The sequence below is a fragment of the Amphibalanus amphitrite genome, unplaced genomic scaffold (assembly GCF_019059575.1).
Source record: "Amphibalanus amphitrite isolate SeventyFive unplaced genomic scaffold, NRLGWU_Aamphi_draft 001124F_arrow, whole genome shotgun sequence".
Taxonomy (NCBI): domain Eukaryota; kingdom Metazoa; phylum Arthropoda; class Thecostraca; order Balanomorpha; family Balanidae; genus Amphibalanus; species Amphibalanus amphitrite.
The window spans coordinates 68,054-93,336 of NW_024882618.1; the positions used below are offsets into that span (position 1 = coordinate 68,054).

At 49.7% G+C, this 25,283-nt stretch overlaps 1 protein-coding gene across 8 annotated transcripts in view; it reads right to left on the reverse strand.

The window, feature by feature from the left end:
- Positions 1-3,682: 3,682 nt before the first annotated feature.
- The window catches only part of LOC122370339 (Na(+)/H(+) exchanger protein 7-like), a 52,086-nt gene continuing 30,485 nt past the window's right edge, over positions 3,683-25,283 (reverse strand). For 4 of the 8 annotated variants that reach the window (XM_043345839.1, XM_043345836.1, XM_043345840.1 and 1 more), the window contains 10 exons: positions 20,656-20,833; positions 20,119-20,240; positions 18,824-19,032; positions 18,260-18,415; positions 17,785-17,961; positions 16,431-16,609; positions 16,035-16,176; positions 14,365-14,536; positions 7,793-7,825; positions 3,683-6,175 (listed from right to left, as the gene is read on the reverse strand). In XM_043345839.1, coding sequence (XP_043201774.1) covers positions 5,727-6,175; positions 7,793-7,825; positions 14,365-14,536; positions 16,035-16,176; positions 16,431-16,609; positions 17,785-17,961; positions 18,260-18,415; positions 18,824-19,032; positions 20,119-20,240; positions 20,656-20,833 — 1,817 coding nt within the window. In that variant the 3' untranslated portion in view covers positions 3,683-5,726. The remainder of the gene's footprint in view (positions 6,176-7,792; positions 7,826-14,364; positions 14,537-16,034; positions 16,177-16,430; positions 16,610-17,784; positions 17,962-18,259; positions 18,416-18,823; positions 19,033-20,118; positions 20,241-20,655; positions 20,834-25,283) is intronic. The other 4 variants (XM_043345841.1, XM_043345842.1, XM_043345838.1 and 1 more) reach the window with 2 other exon arrangements.

Here is a 25,283-nt window from a genome sequence, read left to right on the forward strand (position 1 = left end):
TCCTATCCGGCCCGCGGATTTATCCGTGGATAACGGACTTATCCGGCCCATGAAGTGCTCTACCCCCCCCCCCCCCCCCACCGCGCGGAAGGTGGCTGGTAGGCCCACCGCCTGCCGGGTTAATCAGGAGTTAGTGAGTGACGTAAAAGTTTAATGCCCGTAGTGACGGCATAGGGCCTAGGGGAGACTGGGGTTGATTGTAACAGTTTTTGTATTTTATCATCTGTTACAAAAACGTTCGCAGCTATCATTCTCTTTCCTTCATTTTCAAGTACTAGGATGTTTAACATTTCCCAAATAGCATCTTTTTTAGGTCGAAATTGTGGTCCGAAAAAGTCAGTTCAGCTGTTACAATTCACAACGGATACCGGGTAAAGATTAACACCACCCGGGGACAATTGTAACATGCTACTTATAGGTTACAGAAATGCAATGTTTTCTAAAATTTTGATTTGTAATGTACTGTAATGTAACAAATGTTCATCTCCTCACACTTGGTAAGTACGGTTCTTCTCAGGGGAAAACAATTTGAACATCGCACTTATACTGAGTAGTAGGTAAAGTAATCTTGCTTATACCGCGCCGGGGCTGGATGGACTTCTCCCTCGGTTTTTCGCGAACAAATCGCGTGAAAAGCTGCTGACTGCGACAAAACTTAATCCTCGCCGGCACAGGCCATTTTGCGTCCTTCGACGGCACAAGGGGGGGGGGGGGGTTGGTTGGTTGGTATGACCCCCCCCCTCGCGTTTGGCCCCTGATCGAGCTAGAGCTTCGCGGAAAAAAAAACGAGCGTGTTGCCCGTCACGAGAGGAAGCCGATGATACCCAATTTTAAGGTCCTAGGTCATCGGGTGATCTTCCAGGTCAGGTCAATGACCCGAAAACCGGGGAAATCGGGACCTGTTAGAAAGTCGTAAAGTGTGGCTGCTATGTGGTTTTCCGGGGTGCTGATCGCGAATATCGTGTTAGTTTTGATCAGAGATGATGTCTTTAAGCATTGAGACCAGATCGGGTCAGGTCAGGTCAGGTCAACCGGTAGGGGTTGTGACGGGTATTCGTAATACGTGTCAACCGCCTCTGACAGCTTCGTAACATGTTACGAAGGCACCAAAACTACTTCGTAAATGTTAAAATGGTTGCTAAATTCGAATTTAGCTAAAAAAACTGGCCTAGAAACATGTAAAACTCGAAAAAGTGAACCGAGGTCACCCGAGGTCACCAAAGGTCAATGACCTGACCTGACCTTCAGGTGGTCTGACATGACATCAATGACATCAATGACATCAATGACCTGACCTTGACACCCACCCTAATGTATGGGAGCAACATCAAATCACATGTTTGAACGTTTGAAACCACGAAAAGCTTGCAAACGCGCGGCTAATGCGAGCCGACATACGCCGAATCGCGATTCCGGCCAAACATGGTCTCGGAAAAGAGGTCACAGGTCAAAGGTCATTTGGGTCAGGGTCATGAAATTTTCAGGGTAGGTGTAAAATTGATCAATGCGAGGGTACTGAAAGTTTCGTCGCGATCAGCCGCTTTTTACGCGAGTTATTCGCGAAAAACCTTAGGGGGGGGGGGGGTTTGCATCAACCCCCCTGTGCCGGCGAGGGTTAAAGTTCTCTTGATTCTAGCAATTTTACACCTAGGTACCTTGACTATTTGATGACCTTGACCTAATGGCCTATGACCTATAACCTGCCGCATTTGACCCTTGCAAAAATAGTACAATTGTTTCCGTCGCGCCGTGACATTTTTTAGACGAAACTGGCGCAAAAAGATGTTGCATGGACAGCATCTAATGCCTTCAATTTATGGACAAGAAGCCTGCCAACGCTTACATAAAGTCTGAATTCGTTCTTTTCAATTGCGGGAATCAGCTAATGAAATATACCTAAAGGCATAAAAAATTACAAAATGCTCTGAAAACATTACTGTGCACACTGCACAGCCATCGACGTCTAATCGAGAACTTTCGACATTTTCTCCGCCTTTCTACGACCACCCGTTCGGAAGTTGGACAGGGGAGGGGGCAGAATCTGCTCCGGCGCGGCGGGGCGCGTATAGACTAAATGCCCAGCGGGTACGGGTTGCTGAAGCAGCGAGTACTTTCATATCTACTGTAAGTTTTGGGTCAGTAAGTGTCTAAGTAATACATCTTTTGGTTTAGATGCTGGAGGAAAATGAGAGGGGTAGAACCTAAATTCCAGCCGCGGGCTAGCCCAAGAAAGATAGACGGTAATTTCAAACGTCATCTATTTGAAGAAATGGCATAACGCGATGCCGGCGCCTCTCCCCCACTGATACATAACTGCGCCGCGCGGGTGACTAATGTCAGTATGCGCATGCATAATTCAAAACCCTAGGAGAGCCAGCAGCAGCTACGGACTGGAAATGTCTGGTAAACGGGAGGCTGTTTGACCCGGTATGGATCGGCTGCGGCTTGAATTGCTAAATGATCTTGAACCGCGCTACTAGGTACAAATGCAGCGGCAAACTTGCAATAACGGATAAATGCTGATTGCTGAGGTTTGTTTACCGTTTGCGGAAAAAAACGAGCGTGTGCGCCGTTACGAGACGCAGAGATTGGTACCCGATTTTAAGGTCCTAGGTCAACCGGTGACCTCTGAGGTCAGGTCAAGTGCCCCAAGGTACGGCTCAGTTTTTGGTGAATAACTTCGTAAAAAACGGCCGCAGAGCCGCGATTTTGGCAGCATCGTGTTTGCCTCGCTCAGGCGCGTCGAATGATATACTTTTTGTTTGGGCCAGGTCAACTTAGGGTGTTGACCTCAGGTCACGGTCAGGTCAGCACCCCCAGGTCACGAAGTTGGTCGAAAGAGGTCATGTCGCATATCATTCGATTCGGCAGGTCTTCCTGAGTCCATTGGTGGCTTTTTCGACTCGCTAGCTCAATTTGATCAAGAGTTATTGACGAAAAACTAATACGACCTTGATGACGTCATAAATGACGTCACGCAAGGTCAAGATGGCAAAAGTGACGCATCTAACCTAGCAAGGAGTGCATCAAATCACGATTCTGTGTGTTTGAGATAGTTGGAGATCGTTCCCAGCGCCAGAATAGCAGTTTTCATTTTTGACCATTGACTTATATTGGTGAGGTCACGAAAATGACCTGACCTCATATGACCTTTAAGAAAAATCCGAGATATACAAGTTGTGAGACTCATAAAATGGATACTAGATCCTGCAAGTTTCATTTCCCTGTGACATCTCCTCTGGCAGTGAAGGCGTTGCGAAGTTGCGACATCTGAAGACCGTGCAGAGGTTCACTTATGACGTCATAGGTCAGTGACCTGACCTGACCCAAAAATGAGGTTGGTGTAAAAAGATCCGGCTTGAATGAAAGGTCAGGCATGCCAAGTTTCAGCTCTCTATCGCCAGCGTGTTCGGAGCTATCGCGAACCCCCCCCCCCCTCCCCCTCGGTCGGCGAGGGTCAACTTCTCTACCCAGCAGGGCGCGCGTGAAGTTCACTAATAATGTAGTCATTGCTAAACCATGGGAACATGCTATGTATCAAGATATCATTCGCCGTCCAGCAGGCCTCTGAGATTAGTCTTTCTTCAGCTATCCGGAGCCAATACCTTCGAACCGAAGAGGCATACATAAAACTTCCAGACCGGATGGGATACCCTCCACAGTGAGTACAACCACACCAAAGTTTACGAATCATAAATCGTGTATTTTATCGCAACTTATTGGTCTGTTCCCGATAAGTTGCACCACATAACAAAAAATCATCACTCTCCTTCTTACAGCGCGCGATGGTGAAACAGAGCGAATACGCACATTTGTTCCTTCAGGCATCTCGTACGACCCCACACGCTTTCATCTCAACACAGCAATCAGCCATCGCCCGAGTGGGTACAAAAAGGCGCCTTCAGAGGCCATGAGCCATCCCCAAGCATACTGCAATCGTGTCGTAGTCGCGTTAAGGAGCGACTTTCGCCCTACCTCCCCAGGTTTGTCCCTATGACTGCATCGCCCCCCCCCCCCCCCCCCCCCGGTTCCCCCACATCCTCGGACTTCGGCATTCGGCAGCCTACACAGATGACGACTGTACCGAGTTGTTACACGATCGCACGGTTCAGCACCCCGCCCTTCCACCCAAACCCACATATATAACTCTGGAGTCTGAAGTTATGGAGACGCTCCTAAACTCAGCACACATGCACTCTTCACTCTGGCGGGACATATTAGTACCACACACAGTTAGCGGGGCCGGCGGGGACGACTGAACGGCAGTAATCCACACGGTCCCGAACCGACCTAAGGAACCGACCACGTCCTACCGACCATGCAACGACTTACACAATACACATCATCCAACCAGCCATACAGCATGTGACGCCAATGTGAAAGAGCGAGTCAACAGACCAATTATTGCCCTGTGTGGCGCTTCATCTAGCTCATGATAAATGCTAATTCAAAGTAAAAATATGGTAAATTACAGCACAAAATGCTTGGTGATAAATAATTGATACTATCGCCGCCCGTAGCGTTCTGCGCAATGAATCCACTGTATAGATGCAAGGATCACGCTGCTAGACAGGGGTGATTCAAGCAAATCTGGTGATCAATCAGGAGATTAAGTACACAAGACGACATGGGGACACCGACCGCTGAAAACGAGCGACCGCTGAGTCTGCGACGTCAGAACACAACCTTGAAACTAATACTGCCATTCGGACACAGAAACAGCCAGCCACTACAGACAGACGCGGGCAGCTTCAGCAAAAGGCAGCGCTAACAGAAATAAACACACATGCGCACGGCAAACTACTCCGGTGGCGTCATCTCACGGAACATGCTTTGGCAACCCGTCATGAATAACCTGACCTGGCGCACACAGGTCAACGAAGGCTCACAACCAGAACGCCGCTTTGGGCACCATTTGGAAACCTTTGACAGGCACCGTCTCTGTAAGCTGGAGATCTCAATTCCAACAGTTGACCTGTGCTCGGGGCCCACCCGTGGTTCTTGACGACCTCACTCAGTGATGCCTGCCGTGACTTTATAGAAAGGCTCGCATGGCCAACTTCTCTCGCTGCTCAGACAATAGCCGGACAATATCTTGATCACCTAGGGTCGGACGGTCTTGACGCAGCTCAACTTTCTCTGGACAACTCGTGGAAGCTGGAAACAATCACTAAGCATGTATGACGTAGTGGAAGCACCATTTCGACTCCAAGTTCCGATGTGATGAGACGGGAACACTCAGCGACTTAAACAGAATTATTATGTCAGCAGGCAGCTGCGTAGAAAATAAGGGAGTAGGCCATACCGCAAACATTCTTCAATCCTGTACTTCCAAATCTCCACAGCCGAACATGGCCTGCGCTTGAGTTGAACTGGTGAGTTGAGTTGAGCCCCGGACTCTTATCTTCTGTCGATTCTTAGCGTCCAAATCTATCAGACTCTGGACTCAACAGAAACAGCTGAAACAGCTAGCTAGCGACTTCACCGAGTCCAGATAGCGACCGGACAGCGCATTTCAGCGACTAGACAGCGCCAGGCAGCGCTACACAGCGCCAGACAGCACCAAGACAGCGCCAGGCAGCGCACTTTGGCGACGTTCCAGCGCAGTTCGGCGAGCTGAGCCTCCTCAGAACCGCTGATCTCCCGTCCAGCCATCCTCCCACCGATGCCCGATTCCCCGTCCTTTACAGCTCTACCCTCCCTCCCCGGCCGAGGACGCGGTGTTCCTACAGCGGACCGCTCTCCTGATACCCGCTGCCCTGTCCGGCGCCCGGCCCCCGCGGCCCCCGTTCGGGCACCTCTGACTCTGAGACGCTGCGCGCCGGTGTGGCGGTGCCGGCGTCGGCCGCGTCTGCCCGCTGCAGCGGCGGGGGCCTGGGCCGGTCCATCTCGGCCTGCAGCGGGTGTCGGCTGTCGCCGGGCGCGGGCGGCGCGCGCGGCAGCAGCTCGCGGTCCTCCGGCCGGCCCGACTCCTCGGTGATGGGCCCCAGCACCGGCGTGGTGGGCTCGCTGTCCAGCGTGGAGCCAGAGCCGGGCGTGGCGTACGAGGGCGCCGACTTGTAGCGGGTGCGCTGGCGCTCGGCGGCGCGCCGCTGCTGGTCCATCACCATGTCCTTGACGCCGGCCACGCGCAGACTGCCCACGCGCGGTCCGGCGGCGTTGGTGGATGCGGCGCCTGTGTGCAGTACCGGCGGTTAGTGGCAGTACGACCGGGCACGGCGCCGGCCGCGGGTCGGGGCAGCGTGCGGGCAAAACAAGGAGGCTGAGCAGACCAAATAAAATAGCTGACCAGTAATTCAGCTGACAATTAAACGCATCAATTGATAAACTAAACAAAAACAAAGCAGCACAAGCAGATTGCCAGCCAGTGCATGTGAACTGTGGGTGTTATTAGATCCCATAGACCGCCGTGTCTACGCACGACATTCTCCATAGAAGATACGCTGTGTCGATCTTAGGCACAGGAGTGAAATACGTTTTAGATGTGGCAGTCTGCGCTCCTGGTTTGCGCGCGCGCACCCTCCCGTCGCCGCGGCCTCCCGTTAGCCGGCGGCAACATTGACGAGTTAACATTGACCAGCGTATGCACAATACATATGAGAGCCCGGCAGTGGTGCACCTGCACCAGCCGCCACTACGTTAGAAGACAAACAACAACGTTAAATACGCTGAAAGCACACCGCGTGTGCACCGGAACACACCAACTACGTTAGGTTATAACACGAAACAATGCGACAACAACAGACATCGACACAACATGAAAATATACATCCCAACACCGTATTTGTGCATCCTGTGAGCTAAACAATACATCGGCAGAGCCTCTCCATGTTCGATACATACGGCTTGCGATATACAGTGTGTTTTGGACGGCACATCTACAGAAGCAGACGATACACAGCCGGTAACGGCGATTTTACGATGGACGGTGTACACACACTGTGCGGGGAGAGCCACCACCGGGGACAGAAAGCAGGCACATCCACACGAGCCAGAGATATGGACACACCTCCACGTATATCCAGATCTGTACCATACAGACCTCCGCCCAGTAACCTGACTGACAGGGCGGGCGCAGAGCCCCAACTAGGTGGTCAGTTGTACAGTCTGTCTTAACAGTACAGCGCAAAGTGACGGTGGATCCATCAAGCCTGACCGAGGAAGGGCCTGCTAAATTTGAGTCAACGAAGCAATGGACATCCTCGTCCAATCCCCAGGTCAAATAGTTCGGTGACTTTCAAATTATAGCAGGCCCTTCCTCGGTCAGGCTTGAAGGATCCACCGTCACTTTGCGCGGTACTTTTAAGACAGACTGTACACGGATAATAAAACGCAGGCTGGACAGGCTGAACAACCCCTAATGCGTGCAATGTGCAACCCTGAGATGTATGACAGGCACCTGTACGTACACTAGGCAGAGTATGTATAAAATTTATGTAGTTTAAACGACAATGATGTAGGCTTCAAGCATCGACGATAGATAGCCTTTTGAGCGTTCTCATCTTCAGCAAAAATCGCTTCAGAATTATCCCAGGACAGAGACAGCAATGCAGCTGAACTCCGATTTAAAATGTTTCCCTGTAACTACACGCCAATATAAATGGAAGATGTAAGTGTAACTTCAACACCAAAGTATGCAACTGAAGACCAATTTCATCCCGGACAAAACATCTCAATCGCAGGAGTTCCACCGGCAACACAGCCCCACGCGGCGAACGGACAGCGAGCAGCCCTGTGTGATAGACAGTCCAACCCCGGTCGGTCTGCCGTTACACACTGGCCCTCAACTCACGTGGGAGCGACTCGGACGACGAGTCCATCTCGCCTGTGGAAACAGCGGAAAGGGGTCCGCTGAAGTCCCGCGCACTGCGGACCTGGTCACCCAGCCGGGAAGGGCGCGGGCATCGCCCAGACGGCAAACCAAGTGGAGCGTACGATGCTTACAATGCAGTTAATAGCTCAATTCGTAAAATGTAACTAAAAGGCAATCAAAGAAAATGTAAGCGCGTCAAAAAATGTTATAATTCAGCATTGTGAGAAAAATTGACAATGAAATACAAAACCAAGACGGTAATGTCACTAAAGATGGGCAACCAATAATAGATATGTTGGTTTAGTATGTTTACTGAGTTATATTTCTTTAGGGTTATTACAATCATCGATGTTATTTTATCGGTTGTTTGATTAAGATGATTAAAAGAAGTGCATCTTAATTTTGCTTTATAGTAAAGCGTACGGGTGAACAAGAAAAAGCGTTATTGGATTATGTGTAACCAAATAATGCTTGGCTAGTTAGCCACACAAGCTTTTTGATAACGTGGTAGCTGTCAGTTGTTATGGAATTATCGTCTAAGAGCATTGTTGAGCGTTTTAAATTATCCTGACCAGTTGCATGAAATCAATGCAATTAATGATTCGACTTAGCAATCTGCATACCAATAACATAGGCTGAAAGCAAACGAAAACTTTTGGTAAGCGCTTCGTGATTCATTTCATGATGCTTGTAAATTTAACAAGAGGCTAAGATCGATCCCTTGTGGCATGATAATAAAATACTTATGTCACGAAACCAAATATCTGGAGAGGATATAGTGGTCGAAATATTATCGTGAAATTTCATGCAAAAATAAAACAAAATGAGCAAAAATAAATAGTGTGATAGTAGAGAAAGTGCTGTAAATGATATATGATACCAAAATAGTGGAAAGATTTCCGGCCGTGTCGACGAAAGGAGAACAGACAGCATGCGACAGCCCCTCCACCAAAACCAGCGGCAAGCACGGAGAGCGGCGACCCATCACCAAAGCAGCGGTGCCCGCGGCGGCGGCGGCCGGCCGGGCGGCGCCACAGGCGGTGCGGCGGTGCGGCGGCGCGCGGTGCGCCTCGGTGCTCGGTGCAGTCGACATCGCTCCAGTGGCGGCTCCGGTCCACTGTGCGGTCATGTTCAGCTCTGTTCAGCAGCGCTGTGCACGCCTGTTCACAGTAGAGTCTCCCACCCTTGGTAGCGGCGTCGAAGGTTGGCGGCGGGCTCGGCTCGGGTTTGGGCGGCAGCTCTGGTTTGGGCGGCAGCTCCGGTTTGGGCGGCGGCGTGGCCCGCTGGTGCTGGTGCTGGTGCTGCGCCGGCGAGCCGGGCACCGTCAGGTGGTGTCCGTTCATGTGGTGGTGGTGTCCGTTCATGTGCGGATGGGGGTGCGGCCCGTGCAGGCCCTCCTCGATCAGAGTCATCACGGACGGATCCAGAGAGTGTAGACGGAACACGGCGGCACGGGCAGCCTGCTCGTGACGGCCCGAGTGGCGATGGTGCACTACCGGGTGGCGGACGACCCGGTCAGAGCGGTAACCCGGTCAGAACGAGTTTACCCGGTCAGAAAGGCCCGGACCCGGTCAGAGTCGCGGCACCACCGTACAAACGGCAAACTCAAGACACCCAGTAAATGTAGGCACGATCAGGCAACCACACAACTACTAAGGCAGCCAACAAAGCGCAAACTGCAGACCCAGGGACGAAATAAAACGGCATTCCAAACTAAACTACGCATACTAGATAATCAGGCAGCAAACATTCCAAAGGTCATACCCAGACAGGGAAACTAGGCTGGCAAACCAGAAACTATAAAGGTGCTGGAAACGATAACAAAATGGAAAATAAAGAAAGCGTGACGAAAAAGGCTAGTGGGTTATATTGACTAAACAGTTGACTAAAAGTCCCTTGCAAATAATTGATATGGACCTTATCAAATTGACGGAAAAAACGGTGTTCAACACTGCTGCTTGGGTAAAAGCTGTTAATTCCTGTCAAACATCTCCTTCGCACGTCAACCACATCAGTTTCATACGGCATTCACCACAGATTCCACCACAGACGGTAGACGTCAGCCCGACAAAACAATGGACAAACAAAGGTAGCTACTTAGGGTCTTTGATGAAATAAGCACCATGCAGTTTACAAGACTTACTCAGAGCAGGCACATAGGATGCATTTTAGCTCTCTGACATCTTTTACAGAGCCCCCTAAACAAGGACCACACCATGACGAAGGACTCGCACCGACAGACCGTCCTGGCGTCCGTCTGGGGACGGACAGCAGGACGGCAGGACGGGAGCACATCTACGGGACGTCTGCTTGGGAGTCGATCGAGGCATGTGTACGGGAAGCAGCTCCACCTAGTCGGCGGAACTTCGCAGCTCGCAGTCTCTTACAGAACTCAAATAAAGCCGCTGTTTCCGACCATCAAGCATTAAGCCTACTGAATGATCTTTCAACAACTGCGCCGCCCCGCGGCGAGAAGCGGAACTATTAGTTCGTCCAGCTGGGACATGATGGCCATCCACTGAGATAGTGCCTACCAAGAGTGCCTACCACCGGGCCCTTCACAGCGCACGGGGTACTGTGCAGCTGGCGCCATAACAGTAGTGCTTGTTCTCTTTCGGAATTACGCACAGCAGTAACACTACTCACTCAACCATGACTTTGGCACATTCTCTACTGAAAGAAGGTGAAAATGAGATGAGCGAGTGTAACACCAACAAACCAGCTTAACCCGCGCCCTGCTGGGGGGGGGGTGTTTGAACACCCCCCCTTGTGGTTTTTTGCGAATATCTCAAAAACGGCGGCGCGGAGCGCCGCCGTTTTTGGTACACCTTATCATACATCAATTCTACACATGTTGTGAAAATTTCAGACCAAGGTCATTCAAGGTCAGGTCACCAGGTCACTTGAAGTGACCTCACCTCATAAAAAGTTTCAATGTCTGCCATAGCTACACCGAGTGACCGATCGCTTTGAAACTTTCAGCGATTAATAAGGGCAAGAGTATCTATCAAATGTTTATCTTGGAATTTTGATATCGGTGACCTAAGGTCAGGTCAATTTTGCGACCTCCCCATTATAAGTCAATGGGAGAAAATTGAAATGCGCCTCTTTTGGACGAAAGACATTATAAACACTCCCAAACACTGAATTACAAGTGGTTTAGACACACTGAACATGAAAATGGTGTCCGTGACCCCCTGTTTATGCCCTGAGGTCATCTTAGGTCACGAATGGTATCTAACAGTTTTTCGCAAATAACTTTTGATAGAGGCATGCTAGAGCGATGAAAACGCCTTAGATGTGTTCAGCTCGACGATACGGATCGACTGATATGCAACATGACCCTTTCCGGTCAGGTCATGACCTTGACCTGAGGTCAAATTTTCAAGTTGACCTTTCAAGGTCAAGTTATAGTTCATTCGATGCGTATTGACGAGAGGAACACGATGCCGGTAAAAGTAAGCTCGTACAAGGCTTGGGTCAAAAGTTATTGCAGAAAAACTGTTTCCGAAAAAATCGGCTATTTTTGCAGTTTTTGCCCCCTGCAGGCAAAACCGTTGACGATAGGTCAAATCTGAGAGAATTACTCAGAAAGGGCGTTAATAGGGCTATCGAATGCGCTTTTCCGCGGCGCTGTAGCTCTATTGGTTCCCGAGTTATGCGTTGGCTTCCTGGAAATTGTCGACATTCGACCTGAAAATCGGCGAAATTTTGCCTTCAATGACCTCTGGTGACCTGACCTTTGACCTGACCAAAAAAGTGACCGAAGTGATTTCGTCATTATTTTTGGCGCTCTTTCGAACGCCGCCTTCCGCGTTTCGCTACGTGGCCCAGGAGCCGAGTTAGAAGGGGGGGTGTTCAAACACCCCCCCCAGCAGGGCGTGGAAATCCAGGACCCCCAGCCGGGCGCGGGTTAAACCTATGTTCTTATAATCTATATGGAATGCATGTTAATAGCACCATCCACCCTGTTAAGTACATTGCATATTACATTATATAACACTCACTAGATAGTAACACCTACAAAAAGGAAAACCTACACTGCAAGCAGCTTTACAAATTGATGCGATAGCAACTAGCCAGTGCGTTCGTTGCAGATAACATGAAACCACGTATCTAAGTCAATAATTAGCAAATACGTGTCAGCCTGCCTTGCCTTAGATAGCTTCCTAGCCGCCACAACTTAACAAAATTCATAAGCTGCAACGGGTTATACTAAAAGAAGTTTGCGATATTTCAAAGTTCTAATACAATTCAAAGACAACTGAATAAGCAATATGACGGCTTCAATCATAAGCTGGCAAGATATTCAGAGGCAAATCGAACGATACTGATTACAAAACAAAACAATACAGAATAATCAAAAACGCTAGATGAAAACAAATATGTAAACTGATACAAAGTCTTAGCCTCATGGCTTCAAATAGCCTCATGTCATGGTAGAACCTGAAATGAATTCGCATTGGACCTAAGCCAGATTGTGCTCGATTGTGCTCAAATACTGTGATAGCCTCTTTACGTACGGAGCATAGTGATAAAATATGACATAAGTTCATGGTCAGCCTCTTTGAATAGAACTTGCTGGCAGCCAAATATCACAAAACGGATTCTACATATTGCACAAAGGCACGTCATGGATCTTCAGAGAGATTCGTGGATTTATGAGGGGCCCGAACGCTTTAAAAGGGACTTAGGACCACTCTGGACACAATCAGACAGACAGTTCACAGGCACAGGCGACTGAGGCACTCACATCACAGACACACAGAGATACTCGACACAAGCCTGTAAAGAGAGCTAATAACCACGTTACAAGTCGCCAGTTATAGACGAGTCAGGGGTTAAATTGACACTACCAGACAGAACCGACACATACAACACCCCACACAGCACAGCTAATAAGGGTAGTAGCTGCTAACTACTGCTCGGGAACACACCGCTACACAAACTAACAGCACCAGACATCAGCTATCCCACAGTGCACAGTAGCAGACAACATCGCTTTATAGAGAAAATTGCACAGACCACAGCTAACATTAGATTCCTTCACCGAATTAATAGCGATAAACGAACACCTAAGACATTCACAGAAGATCAATAACAATATTAACCGTGTCATCCATGCTTACGAGGTTTAGATGACTTCTAACACCCACCACCCATTACTGGTCTTGGACCACTATTTAGTTATAATCATGACTAATTATGAAATATCTCCATTTATCCAGGTTTAGTCTAGTTAAAACCCATCGCCCGATCACCACCTTGCCCAGTCTAACTAACGGACTGGCGTCTGCCCTCCCTTCCCGCCCGGGAGTAGCCCTCAGAGCTCCTCTGCATACCAGCCCCACGTAAGGCCACCTAAACCCGACTGCCCTCATCAGATGACCAGTCCTGGACCCCATCCTCCGCTAGGCCTGTCCCAGAACCTCCCCCCCACACACACACACTCCGTCAGTCTGACATATTCTGACCCCACCAGGTATCCCCGCCCTGCCCGTCCCAGCAGCTCGATTTGCCCTTCCCGTCCGATCAAATCGTCTTATCCAGCCCGTTTGATCATTTCGGCTTATCCTGTCCGCCTCACTCCTTCTCGGGGCTGGGCGGCGGCGGAGGCAGCGCGGCGGCCAGCATCCACTCTCTGGCGCGGCGGCCGACGCAGCTGCGGCAGACGCGGCGTGACACCGGCTGGTCGACCACCACGCCGTAGCGGTGCAGCGTGCATTGCCGGCAGAGCGGCGGCGCCGGCTCGTCCACGCCGGCGCGAGCGTCCCACCCAGCCAGAGAGGAGCGGGAGTTGGCCAGAGAAGCGTAATTGGAGCGAGGGGTGGAGAAGCCAGAGCTGCTCAGCGAGCGAACCTCGTCCAGACTGAAATCCAGGCTGCGCTGGCTGGGAGCACGCCGGCGCAGCAGCCGCCCGGCCACCATAGCGGAGCTCGGTCGGTGGCCGGGAGCCGTCACACTCGCGTCTACAGTCATGGAGCGTTTGGGCGGCGCGAACCGGCCGTGCATCGGGAGCCGGTGGGGCAGCTGCTCCGAGCTGGGAGCGGTCGGAGTTTCGGGCGCCGACGCGGGCGCCGCGGACTGGTCGGGAGACAGGGCCGAGTCGTCGCTCAGGCTATCGTGCGGTGTGGCAGGAGCCGAGGCGGGTAACGACAGTTGCGGGCCTCCAGACGGCAGCGTCTCGCGCGCCGGCGTGGGAGGGGTGACCACCACGGCGCTGGGCACGTTAGCCGAGGTCACCACGGACACTGAGGACGCGCCGTGTCCGCTCCCACCCTCCCCCTCCCCACCCCGGCCTACCGTCAGCTCCACGGGCCCCGCGGCGCTATCCTCCGCCACATACGCCGCATTCTCCCGTCCCTGCGCCTCGGCGGCGCGCGCGGCGATATCCACCCCCGAGTGTATGACCGGCAGGACAGCCGGCCGGGCCAGGCGCGGGTATCGCACCGCCTCGCCGTTCTCTGGGCCGGCCCGCGGGCGCCGCTTGCTGTGGAGACTGTTGGAGCGCGGCCGGGCGGCCGGCGCCGGCGGTCGTCGCCAGGAGATACCTGAGGCGGTGCGCCGCAGCGGTCCGGCCGCGTCCTCCTCGGCTCGCTCCTGCTGTAGCGCCAGCTGGGCGATCTGGCTGAAGCGCTGCGCGTTCATGCGCCGCCGCCGTAGGTGAGTGTCGATCTCCTGGTCTTCCTCGTCGATCAGGTTGGGGTTGTAGCGCAGGTGCAGCTGGGGAGAGAGGGGAGAGAGGGAGGTCAGAGCGGGAGCTGGGAGAGGGACGGGGAACACAAACTGCCTGGGGAGGGGGGGGGGGGCGAATTAGTCTGCCCGCATGTGAAGGAAGTTGGCTGCGTTATGTTTTTAAGCCAACATTATCAGCTGTTAGAAACCACAGACACCAATGTCTCCCTGTCTGTCACCAATGTCTGTTGTTGAAGGCACATCAACGAAGGTATTAGAGGAAAGTCAAGTGATCAAACCGTCAGCAGGAAAACGGTGCACGTCCGTCTGTAATGTAAGCGAATCCGACAACACAAAACAGTCAATGTTTTCCATGTACTGCCCACCCGGCAGCGATTTTGATGAACGGGATCGCAGAAATCGAACTGGGGAATAGATAAAGTATACCGAAACAATAAAAGCAATCATGACAACAAATACACAAACAACAGAGACATAAAATTAAAAGCCTAGCCTAAAATACAAGCGTGCTTTTGTATGGATAACTGCTTGAGCGAACAATCGAGCGATCAAAATTGTCGCGTATTCGGAACCGAAATTGCATGTCAATCAAAGATATAGTGAGAAACCAAGAAAAGAATAGGTGAGAGGGACGCTAGAGTATGAGCTATACATATGAATCATATCAAAACTTTCCTGACCATTTTCGGGCACATACCGAGGCATAAGCTGAAATGAAAAGCGTTCCCTTCCATGTATGCAGTTCTTAAATCACCGTTAGAGAGAAATGCAGCACGCAATGAGGTGAACTTCTATCAGAAACGCGTGCAGCTGCACAAGACAAACGCCTATCCGGGCAAAAGTGTAAATGAGTAGGAATAACGAGAAGGCGATATTTGATTGAGTACGGATACGTGTACGAGTATGTCAGTGTACAAGAGAAAATCGCGCAGCAGCAGGCCAGGGTAGACAAAATGGCAGGTCTGCATTGCACTGCTGCTGCTTTACCATCGACAGAAGGCGTTCCAACACATACACCGACAACACACACACACACACCCGGTACACCCGGCACAGGGCAGCACAGACAGCACGGACCGGTCCGCCGGCCGCGGGAGAGAGAAGGTATAGAGGGAATGCGCACTATACCTTTATCCGGGGGCGCTGCACGGCCAGGTACAGACAGTTATCACCTCAGCCGAACAAGCCACCAGCTTTACAAATCAGCAGTAATTGCGACGGCAAAGAAAGAACCACGTCCCCGGGTGGTAGGTCAAAAAACAGGTCCAGTGCCAAACAGATGGCATACCATGAAAAAAAGAAACGATATCTTAACCCGCAAACGTAGTGTATGAAGCGTAGCTTTTACACTATGCTACGAAAAAAAAAACAGCCGCAGCGACTAGCAAATGATAGCCCACAACTTGTTCCCTCACAGCAATGTGTGCAACCTTTCCTACCCGTTCTCCGCACTCCGTACCTCGCCGTACGGGTTTCCGTACCTTGTTGTACGGTTTTCCGTACCACGCCGTACGGGTTTCCGTACCTTGTTGTAGGGGTTGCTCCTGAAGGCCTTCCTCAGCAGGTGTCCGTCGGCCGGGAACGTCTTGTAGTTGTCGTCCGGGTTGAATCGGCCACTGAGCGGCGTGCCCGGCGCCGTGCCTGAGCCATGCTCCACGTCCACTGACCTGCGACAAGGTCATTAAAGTCAGAAACCAGTGGTAAAGGGGTCAGTTGATGCCACGGGGCATTGATACTCACACCCAAACCGACTCTGACAGTGACACTGGCATATACGCTAAAAACGACACTTTTTTAACACTGGAAACTACACATAGGACACTGAGACTGGTACGGAGTCCGTATCAGCGTGCTTATAATCATCGTAAGCATCGCCCTGCGTCTGGGCTCCTACCCACCCCTGACCATCCCCGCCACTCACTGCGCCTGAGCCGGCGACGCTGAGGTGGTGGAGAGCCTCCTGGACAGCCGCTCCCGGAGTGTGCCCAGCCGGCTGAGCGGGCGGGCCCCAATTGAACTCTGCTGGGACAGTTGGCGACGCAGTGCCTCCTGACGCCGGCGCAGGTGCACCATCTCCTCCTCCGGCAGGAAGAAGTCGCCCTGGGAGAGAGAGGTCAGGTCAGCAGGGTTAGTCAGAGGGGTTAGCAGGGTGGGGGGGGGGGGGGGGGGGTCAGAAAAAAAGTCGCCCTGGCACGGAGAGGTCGGAGGTCAGAAAGGTCAGATGGGTTAGCAGGGTAAGCAGGGGGCGGGGTCAGGAAAAAGTCGCCCTGGGACGGAGAGGTCAGACTATCGTCAGGTCAGAGAGGTTGGAGGGGTAATTAGCACGGACAGGGAAAAAGTTGCTCTGGGACAGAGGTCGGGTCAGCGGGGTTAGCAAGGTGCAGGAAAAAGTCGCCCTGCCGGCGTGAAAACGGAGAGGTCAGTCGGGTTTAGTCATGGAGGTTAGAGGGGTTGGTGGGGTTAGCTCGTGGTAGGAAGACGTGGCTCTACCGTAGAGGGATGGAACGGTCAGCCTGTCTCGGAATGGTTTTCAGGCTTATCAGAGGCAGATGGAGGTTGACAGGAGATATGGCGAGACTGGATTACCTGCTCCGCTCAGTCACACAATGCATAATAGCCAATCAAGCGATACGTTAATATATCGCATATAATCACTGAACTTTGCGACAATGCATTGTCTTGTCACGGTACCTAGCATGGCAGTTCGCTTCAGTGACATTATTTTAGAAACAGGCCATTCGCGATACTACAACGGCGACGGAAGTCTCTGGGATTATCAGATAGCGCTGAATTGCTTTCAAGAAGTTGCAATAAATTTTATGGCGGATCTCTGCAAAGGCCGGAAACGGACTGAGATACATACAGAAGGCAGTCGCCTAGCCGACAACCTATCGCTTTGAACGTAACAAATCTGCCATAAGCGGGAGTGCTTTGAGAGATGCCACGATTTACCCGAGTAATGCTATTATACTTATGTTCTAGTGATCTTGGCTATGCTGACATTTCAAACAGAAAGGTTTCACGCGAATCTTGACGTGACGATGGACATCAAATGGCTGGAGATCGATGAGGATCATGTATAAAGGTGAGTACGAAGCTGAGTGAAGCACTATAACCAAATGAATTGAAAATGACTCATTATAAAACATCGGAATACCAATAGATGCCCTCCATCAAATACCCACCCCGCCTGCCCCCTCAATCTAATGACGCCAACCTTTCGTCAAGTGTGGTGTGGGGAGGGGGGGAGAAGGGAGTCAACGGGCGCTACCCACCTCTCCAGAGCCGACGATGTCAACCTTCTTGGTCTCGGCGGCGGCCGCCGGTCCGTACAGATTGGCGTAGTGCTCGTCCAACACCAGTTTGTCGTACAGCCGCGCCAGACTCGAGTCGAGGCTGTCACTGATCAGCAGCGGCTTCAGGTACTTTTCGTCAAAGTGCTCCAGCCGCTCCTATGTGAGGGAAAGGAGGGTGTCACCGGGGTATATTACAGATGACGCTACGGTAAACGCGCCTTGACGTTCGGGGCCAAATGAAAGGTGGGAAATTCATGAATCGTTCCAAAACACAACACTCACAAACTGAATACGATACGATACACGTGAATACGTCTATCGCATTATCTAATCGTCAACTTCATCTCCTAGATGGGGTCTACGAAACAGTCTATGCAGGTCCATAGAAGACACCTTCTTCACTTTATCCTCCCAGCCCCAATCCCCAGCCCACTTCCTGGCGGTCTCTGATCACCTTGAAGAAGTTAGTGCCGCGGTACCCTATGATCTCCTCCACCCCTGCCGTGATGTGGTCCACGGTAGTGGCGGCTATCTCCTCGGCCAGCGTGGGGTCCTCCGTCTCCTCCAGCTTGATGTTGAACAGGCTCACCAGCAGCTTGATCGTAGAACCCTGCGGAGAGACGGCGCTTATTATAGCGGTCTTAGAGACAGAGTAAGCGGGAATGTGTTTGAGTGATTTTTAGTTATTCTTGTTAACATTTTCCTTTTGACATGTTCAGCATGGTCAGCTCGAGTTATAATAATCAGCTTACTTTTTATTTCCTGTGTTTAATCATGCTTAGTGGTCAATTAGAATGATTTTTTTACTCTCCTGTTTATTTTGTGCTTAATACAGGATAAACTGATCATAAGTGGATCAGTTTGTATCATGCATGCATGTTTCCCCTGTATGAGAAACACGCAACATCTCTGCTCGACCCGAAACTGATCACACTCTCCCATCCACCGCTACAGACCATGCCAGGATCGCGTAACCAGACCCTCCACCGACAGCCGCCGTCCTCACTCTCCCACTCACCTGAATGAACACGGTGAACAGGATGATGAAGAGGGTGGTGGTGACGAAGATGCGCACCGTCATCGGGTCGATCTGTGAGTCCCGCAGCATGACCACCAGCGAGAAGCCCACCGCGCCGCGCAGGCCGCCGTACGCCATAATGAACTGCTCCTTCTTACCGATACGGCGCAGACGACGGAAATTGGCCATCCAACACAGCAGGTATACGCCTGTAGGAGAAATACAAGGTGCATTACAAATGTATTATATGAAATGTATGACGTCAATGACGCGGCGCAGTAAATACAATTGTTGAGCTGCACACCGCAGCCGTACTGATGATTGCTTTAGTCAATCTAGCAGGCATTAAACCCAACAAAACTAAATTGTTGCTTACATTCCAGGCGTTACGTGATCTGCATGAAAGCTTTAAGTTGAGTTCCATACATTATTCTGCCCTAGCGGCATCAGGCTAACTACACACTCTAGTCCCGTCAGGTCTGGCTGGATAGACTCAGCCGGCCCCCCGACCAGGCTCCTCCGTCAACATTAGAGTGAGTGACCGCCGCCGACAGCTTGGCAGATGTCTGTACAGTGTTTAACCATCATCCTAATCACCCCAGTAACTGACATGACGTGGGCACGCGCCGACGCGACACCGGCTGCTGAGCAGTAATCGCCACGCACTTTCAGAATGTGGATCGCTCATGATTGTTCAATACAATACAATACAATACGGAGAGCTCTGAGACAGCCCGACACAGAGAGAGGAGAGGGGTAGCTACAGAGAGGCCACCCACCCCACCCCAGCCCGACCCGGCCGTCGTGGACCGCCGACAAAGGGTCAATACGAAACAGCGCCGGGCTACGGAGCGGAAAGCCTTCCCCGGGGACGGGAGGACGGGAGGGGCGGGGTGATTGAACTGCCCAGCGTCGCAGAATAATGTGCAATGTTTACGGTATACGAGCCGGTTGGGAAAGACGTCAGTCACAGCGTGACAGCGTCAGTTACAAAAGTTACAAAGTGAGAGGCATTACAAGTAAACTTCAGAGCAAAAACTATTGTGAATAATAATTGCTCCCGCAGCAGAACTCCCGACAAGCCACCCGGCACAAACGGAGTTGTAATGGGATTCCGTCTCACCCAATAAATTCCCCCTGATTCATCTCTGATTTAAAAGTCAAATGAGTACTGGATGCATAGTCCAGAAGTTGAGAAGCACAAACTTGATACTTTAAAAAGTTAGGCCTCCCTCCTACCACTTTACAGGCTAGAATCGCGGCTGTACGGCGACGGCTGGGGAGTCGTTACTTACCGACAAAGCGCACCACAAGACAGAGCACCAGCGTCCAGAGCGCGAAGCCCGTGTGCCACTTATGATCGTCACTGACCAGCACCATTCCCAGAAACATGAAGATGATGGTGTCGCTGGTGGAGCTGTTGGTGGTAGGGGTGGGGAGAGAGGGTCAAAAGGGAATTTTGACATATCAACCAAGGCGAGGGAAGATTGTAATACGCGTGGAGGCAAATATGGCTCAAATACAGGGTTATAGACAGCAATACAAAGTGGTCAACAATTATTAATTAACACATAATAACCTGACGTGTGCTCATTTTCTCCTATCCGATAATGGCCAGCAGAAAATTCGGCTGAAACATCACTATATGTCAGCACAACCCAGATCACAACTGTATGTCCTCTCCTTGTTTGTTGATTGGGGCTTTAGGGCGCGCCGACTACTAAGGTCATTCTCTCCATATTCTCTCGAGCACCCCTAGAGGCAGGTCTGACGGCCCACTCAGAAAGAATCAGACCTGTCCGCGTACAAACCCATGCACAGAGTCGGCTCACCTGGCCATGGTGATGAAGTACTTGATGGTAATGTACGAGTTCTTTGAGATATTCTTCATGGCGTAGTGGGCCTGTACGACGCCGCAGCCGACGCAGGCGATGATGCCGGAAAAGTGGACCAGCTCGGCAGAGAGGTAGGCCAGGTAGGCCATCGCGAGTAGGGAGAGCGGCTCCACGACTGCGCAAAAAAAAAAGGTAGAGAAAAGTGAATAGCACAGACAATAGCGATAGAACAATCGTGGCTCAGACAACGTGCATCAAATGAGCAAAAGAGATGATACATCGTAGTTCAAGCACATCACAAGTCATTCACAGAAAACAAGTACAAAATTTACAAACATGGCAGCTTACATAAATGATACAACTAACATGCACAACTTTAAACACCACGAGCCATTGGCAAATCATTCAGAAATCGGTCCAGTACACGGGACTCGGCGACTGTATGACTGCTCGGATACGAACTTCCCCGGCGGAAAAGTGGGTACACGGGAAAAAGAGTGGCAGTGGGCTGACACCTAGGTGTTTCCGGAGCCGGGTTTGACAGTGACGGGAGATCGGTACAGGTCGCTACTTCCTACCGGGCTGAACGGCAGACAGACAGGCAGGGAGACAAATAGACAGACAGACAGACAGACAGACAGACAGACAGACAGACAAACAGACGGACAGACATACAGACCGACCGACCGACCGACCGACAGACAGACACAGACAGACAGACAGACAGACAGACAGACAGACAGACAGACAGATAGACAGACAGACAGACAGACAGTCAGACACAGGCAGACAGACAGGGAGGGGGAGGGGCTAACTCAGACAGCACAGTCACAGACTAGGGGAGGGGCAACCGCCGGGACAGCAGCAGCCGACACCAGCTAGAACCCCGCCTCGTCCGGCCCGGATCCCAGATAGCGAGCCGACGTCCGGTCCAGACGGAGAGACTATTCCCGGCTGACGGACATACTCATAGACATGGACTTTGGACATGGACCGTTCCACACACCCACACACGGAGCAATCTGGCTCCTGGCTTAAAGAGAGATAATGACCTTTTTCCACAAAATCTGAGTTAGGACCATTTTCTGACAAAACACAACAAGTTATAATGTAAATTAAAACCATTTTGCTCAATTCGGTACCTTGCCGCAAATATCTCAACTTGAAGTTACGTTAGCGGGGAGCGCTGAAAATGACCGTTGAAAAAGTACTTACATCACTTTTTGGTACTTGCATGTGGGGCATTCCACGATAGATCGACCAAAAAAAAATTAAATTGACACCCTCATATTTTATTTTTCGCTCAAAATTGGTGTATAGGGTAGAAATGGGCGGGAAAGCCAGCTGTGGCAAGGATAATTTTTTTTGACCTACAGTTTTCGAGATATAGCCTCGGGCAATTCCTGGAGGTCACGCAGCAACCCTATGTTTGGCGGCTCATAACTCAGAAACTATTGATTTTTGTATAAGGATAACTTTATGTCTTCCAACTCAAAATTAACCAAGGAAACTTTTGGCTATCTCGGATTTTCGATTTTCGAAAATTTTGGTCACGTGACCTCTTGACCTATTTTTTGAAGAGTGACCTTGACACTTTCCCACCTGAAAGTTAAAATTTGGTCTGATGACGATTCAAGCCTTATCAATGGTCGTTCATATGCGACAATAAAAAACATGGCTATCGGCCTGCATTGACCTCAGGTCAGGTCATCTTTGTGACCTGCCCATTATAAGTCAATGGCAAAAGTACCGGCTAGGCCACTAAAACGCATCGGACTGGTACAGTTACTTCATAATCATACCATATTAGGTTATTATTGATCACTCTGGTGCAATTTTGCATCAGTGACCCGCGGAAAGGTCATCCGAGGTCACATTATGACTCACGACATTCATATGCCTTTTATGTCTATATCTTTTGATAGAATAGGTATAGGGATTTGGGAAACACATCAATTAGTTCACTTTGGCCAGGCGCATCATGCCATACGCAGCCTTATATGTTAAGGTCATTTCGTGACCTTGACCTAGGGTCAAATTTTGGTCAAATTTCATATTTGACCTTTCGAAATAAAAACTTATACAATTCGATCCGACTGGAAAAAGCAAACACGATGGCGCTATTTTATACATCTGACTTCATAAACATAATAAGATATTGGCGAAAAACGTTTTTATTCCGTGAAAAATGTTTATTTTCAGCCAGATTGAATAACAATATTTTGGCGTGGTAAAGGCATTCGAGGTGCATAGACACGTTGGCGTAAGTACTTGTACCTAAGCAATTCACGCTCATATGACTCGGTGTTGCGGTCATTTCTACAGGTACCAATCTAAAAAAAAAATAGCATAGGTAGATATGTGATGATCAGCAGTTTCGTACATTTGGCATGAATAATAATCACTCACATAAATCACTCACAAGCTCGCTTCGCCAGGGCCAAAACTGTGAAGGGGACGAGACAGTACCACAGATTCTGTCCAGTTGACCTGACCACAGTCCGCGTCCACGAGCTTTCAGAAGATCGGGAGGGCAAGGAAGTCAAAGTGTCTTAGATAAGCACATACAAAGTAGACGAGCTTGGAAAGTTGCACTGTTGGATCGGACCAATGTTGTGTTGTGTTGGTGTGAATATGTTGTCGGTTTGCTGTGTGCCGTGCGTGCCGATTAGGGTGTACATAGGAAAATATTTTATGTGAGTGATTATTATTCATGCCAAATGTACGAAACTGCTGATCATCACATATCTACCTATGCTATTTTTTTTAGATTGGTACCTGTAGAAATGACCGCAACACCGAGTCATATGAGCGTGAATTGCTTAGGTACAAGTACTTACGCCAACGTGTCTATGCACCTCGAATGCCTTTACCACGCCAAAATATTGTTATTTAATCTGGCTGAAAATAAACATTTTTCACGGAATAAAAACGTTTTTCGCCAATATCTTATTATGTTTATGAAGTCAGATGTATAAAATAGCGCCATCGTGTTTGCTTTTTCCAGTCGGATCGAATTGTATAAGTTTTTATTTCGAAAGGTCAAATATGAAATTTGACCAAAATTTGACCCTAGGTCAAGGTCACGAAATGACCTTAACATATAAGGCTGCGTATGGCATGATGCGCCTGGCCAAAGTGAACTAATTGATGTGTTTCCCAAATCCCTATACCTATTCTATCAAAAGATATAGACATAAAAGGCATATGAATGTCGTGAGTCATAATGTGACCTCGGATGACCTTTCCGCGTGTCACTGATGCAAAATTGCACCAGAGTGATCAATAATAACCTAATATGGTATGATTATGAAGTAACTGTACCAGTCCGATGCGTTTTAGTGGCCTAGCCGGTACTTTTGCCATTGACTTATAATGGGCAGGTCACAAAGATGACCTGACCTGAGGTCAATGCAGGCCGATAGCCATGTTTTTTATTGTCGCATATGAACGACCATTGATAAGGCTTGAATCGTCATCAGACCAAATTTTAACTTTCAGGTGGGAAAGTGTCAAGGTCACTCTTCAAAAAATAGGTCAAGAGGTCACGTGACCAAAATTTTCGAAAATCGAAAATCCGAGATAGCCAAAAGTTTCCTTGGTTGATTTTGAGTTGGAAGACATAAAGTTATCCTTATACAAAAGTCAATAGTTTTTTAGTTATGAGCCGCCAAACATAGGGTTGAAGCGTGACCTCCAGAAATTGCCCGAGGCTATATCTCGTTAACCGTTCGTCAAAAAAAAAAATCATCGCCACAGCTGGCTTTCCGGCCCAAAACAACCCCCTAGACGAATTTTGAGCGAAAAATAAAATATGAGGGTGCACAGCTTTGGTCGATCTATCGTGGAATGCCCCATGTAATTTTGTAAAATGAGCGTATTCCTTACATTTGATCTTCATCACATCTAGTTAGTTAATGGTCGTCTATAGTGCCTTCAAAAGATATTCATGGTTTGGGGGTGGTTTATGTCTAAATTTACGCAACTATTTTTCCTGTTCATCATCTGACGCCATATGCTGCTATTTTAGTAGCAACGACTCAATTTTGAATCGGTCCCGCCGACTGCACAATAAAAGAAGATAGATACAACACTTTTGCGGCATCACTGAAAAACTTATGCAGTACTGTTATCAAAATTCTCATAACACCGTTCGACAAACCTGAAGTCTTTTTGAAATAAATATGCTTGTATTTTTCGCTTCAGGCTCTGACGCCAAAATAATGAATTTCGTAGTCGCAATCGCAAGATTTGGCTGCGTTTCTGGCGCATGCCGTTCATTTGTGGCGCAAAATAATACTTGGAAACAAAGAAGAGTAGGCACTGTGTACCCCCGAATTAAAATCTAATTAATTCTAAACCGAATTAACTCTAATTAAAATTAGAATCCTTACAACCAAGCAACGACAAGGCGATAACATAAACAAAAACCCAAGCGTCGCTGTTTGAAACAAAAGCGCCATATACTGCGACTTTTTTTATAGAGAAGGACAACGCATTTCGGTGGGTGTTACAAGTACTGCAAGTACTGCTTCTTTTTTTGCAAAAATAAAAACCTTTTTCACATACGAAAATGTGCTAGGAAATTTTCATATTTTATAGAAACTACAGTAGAAATAGTATAG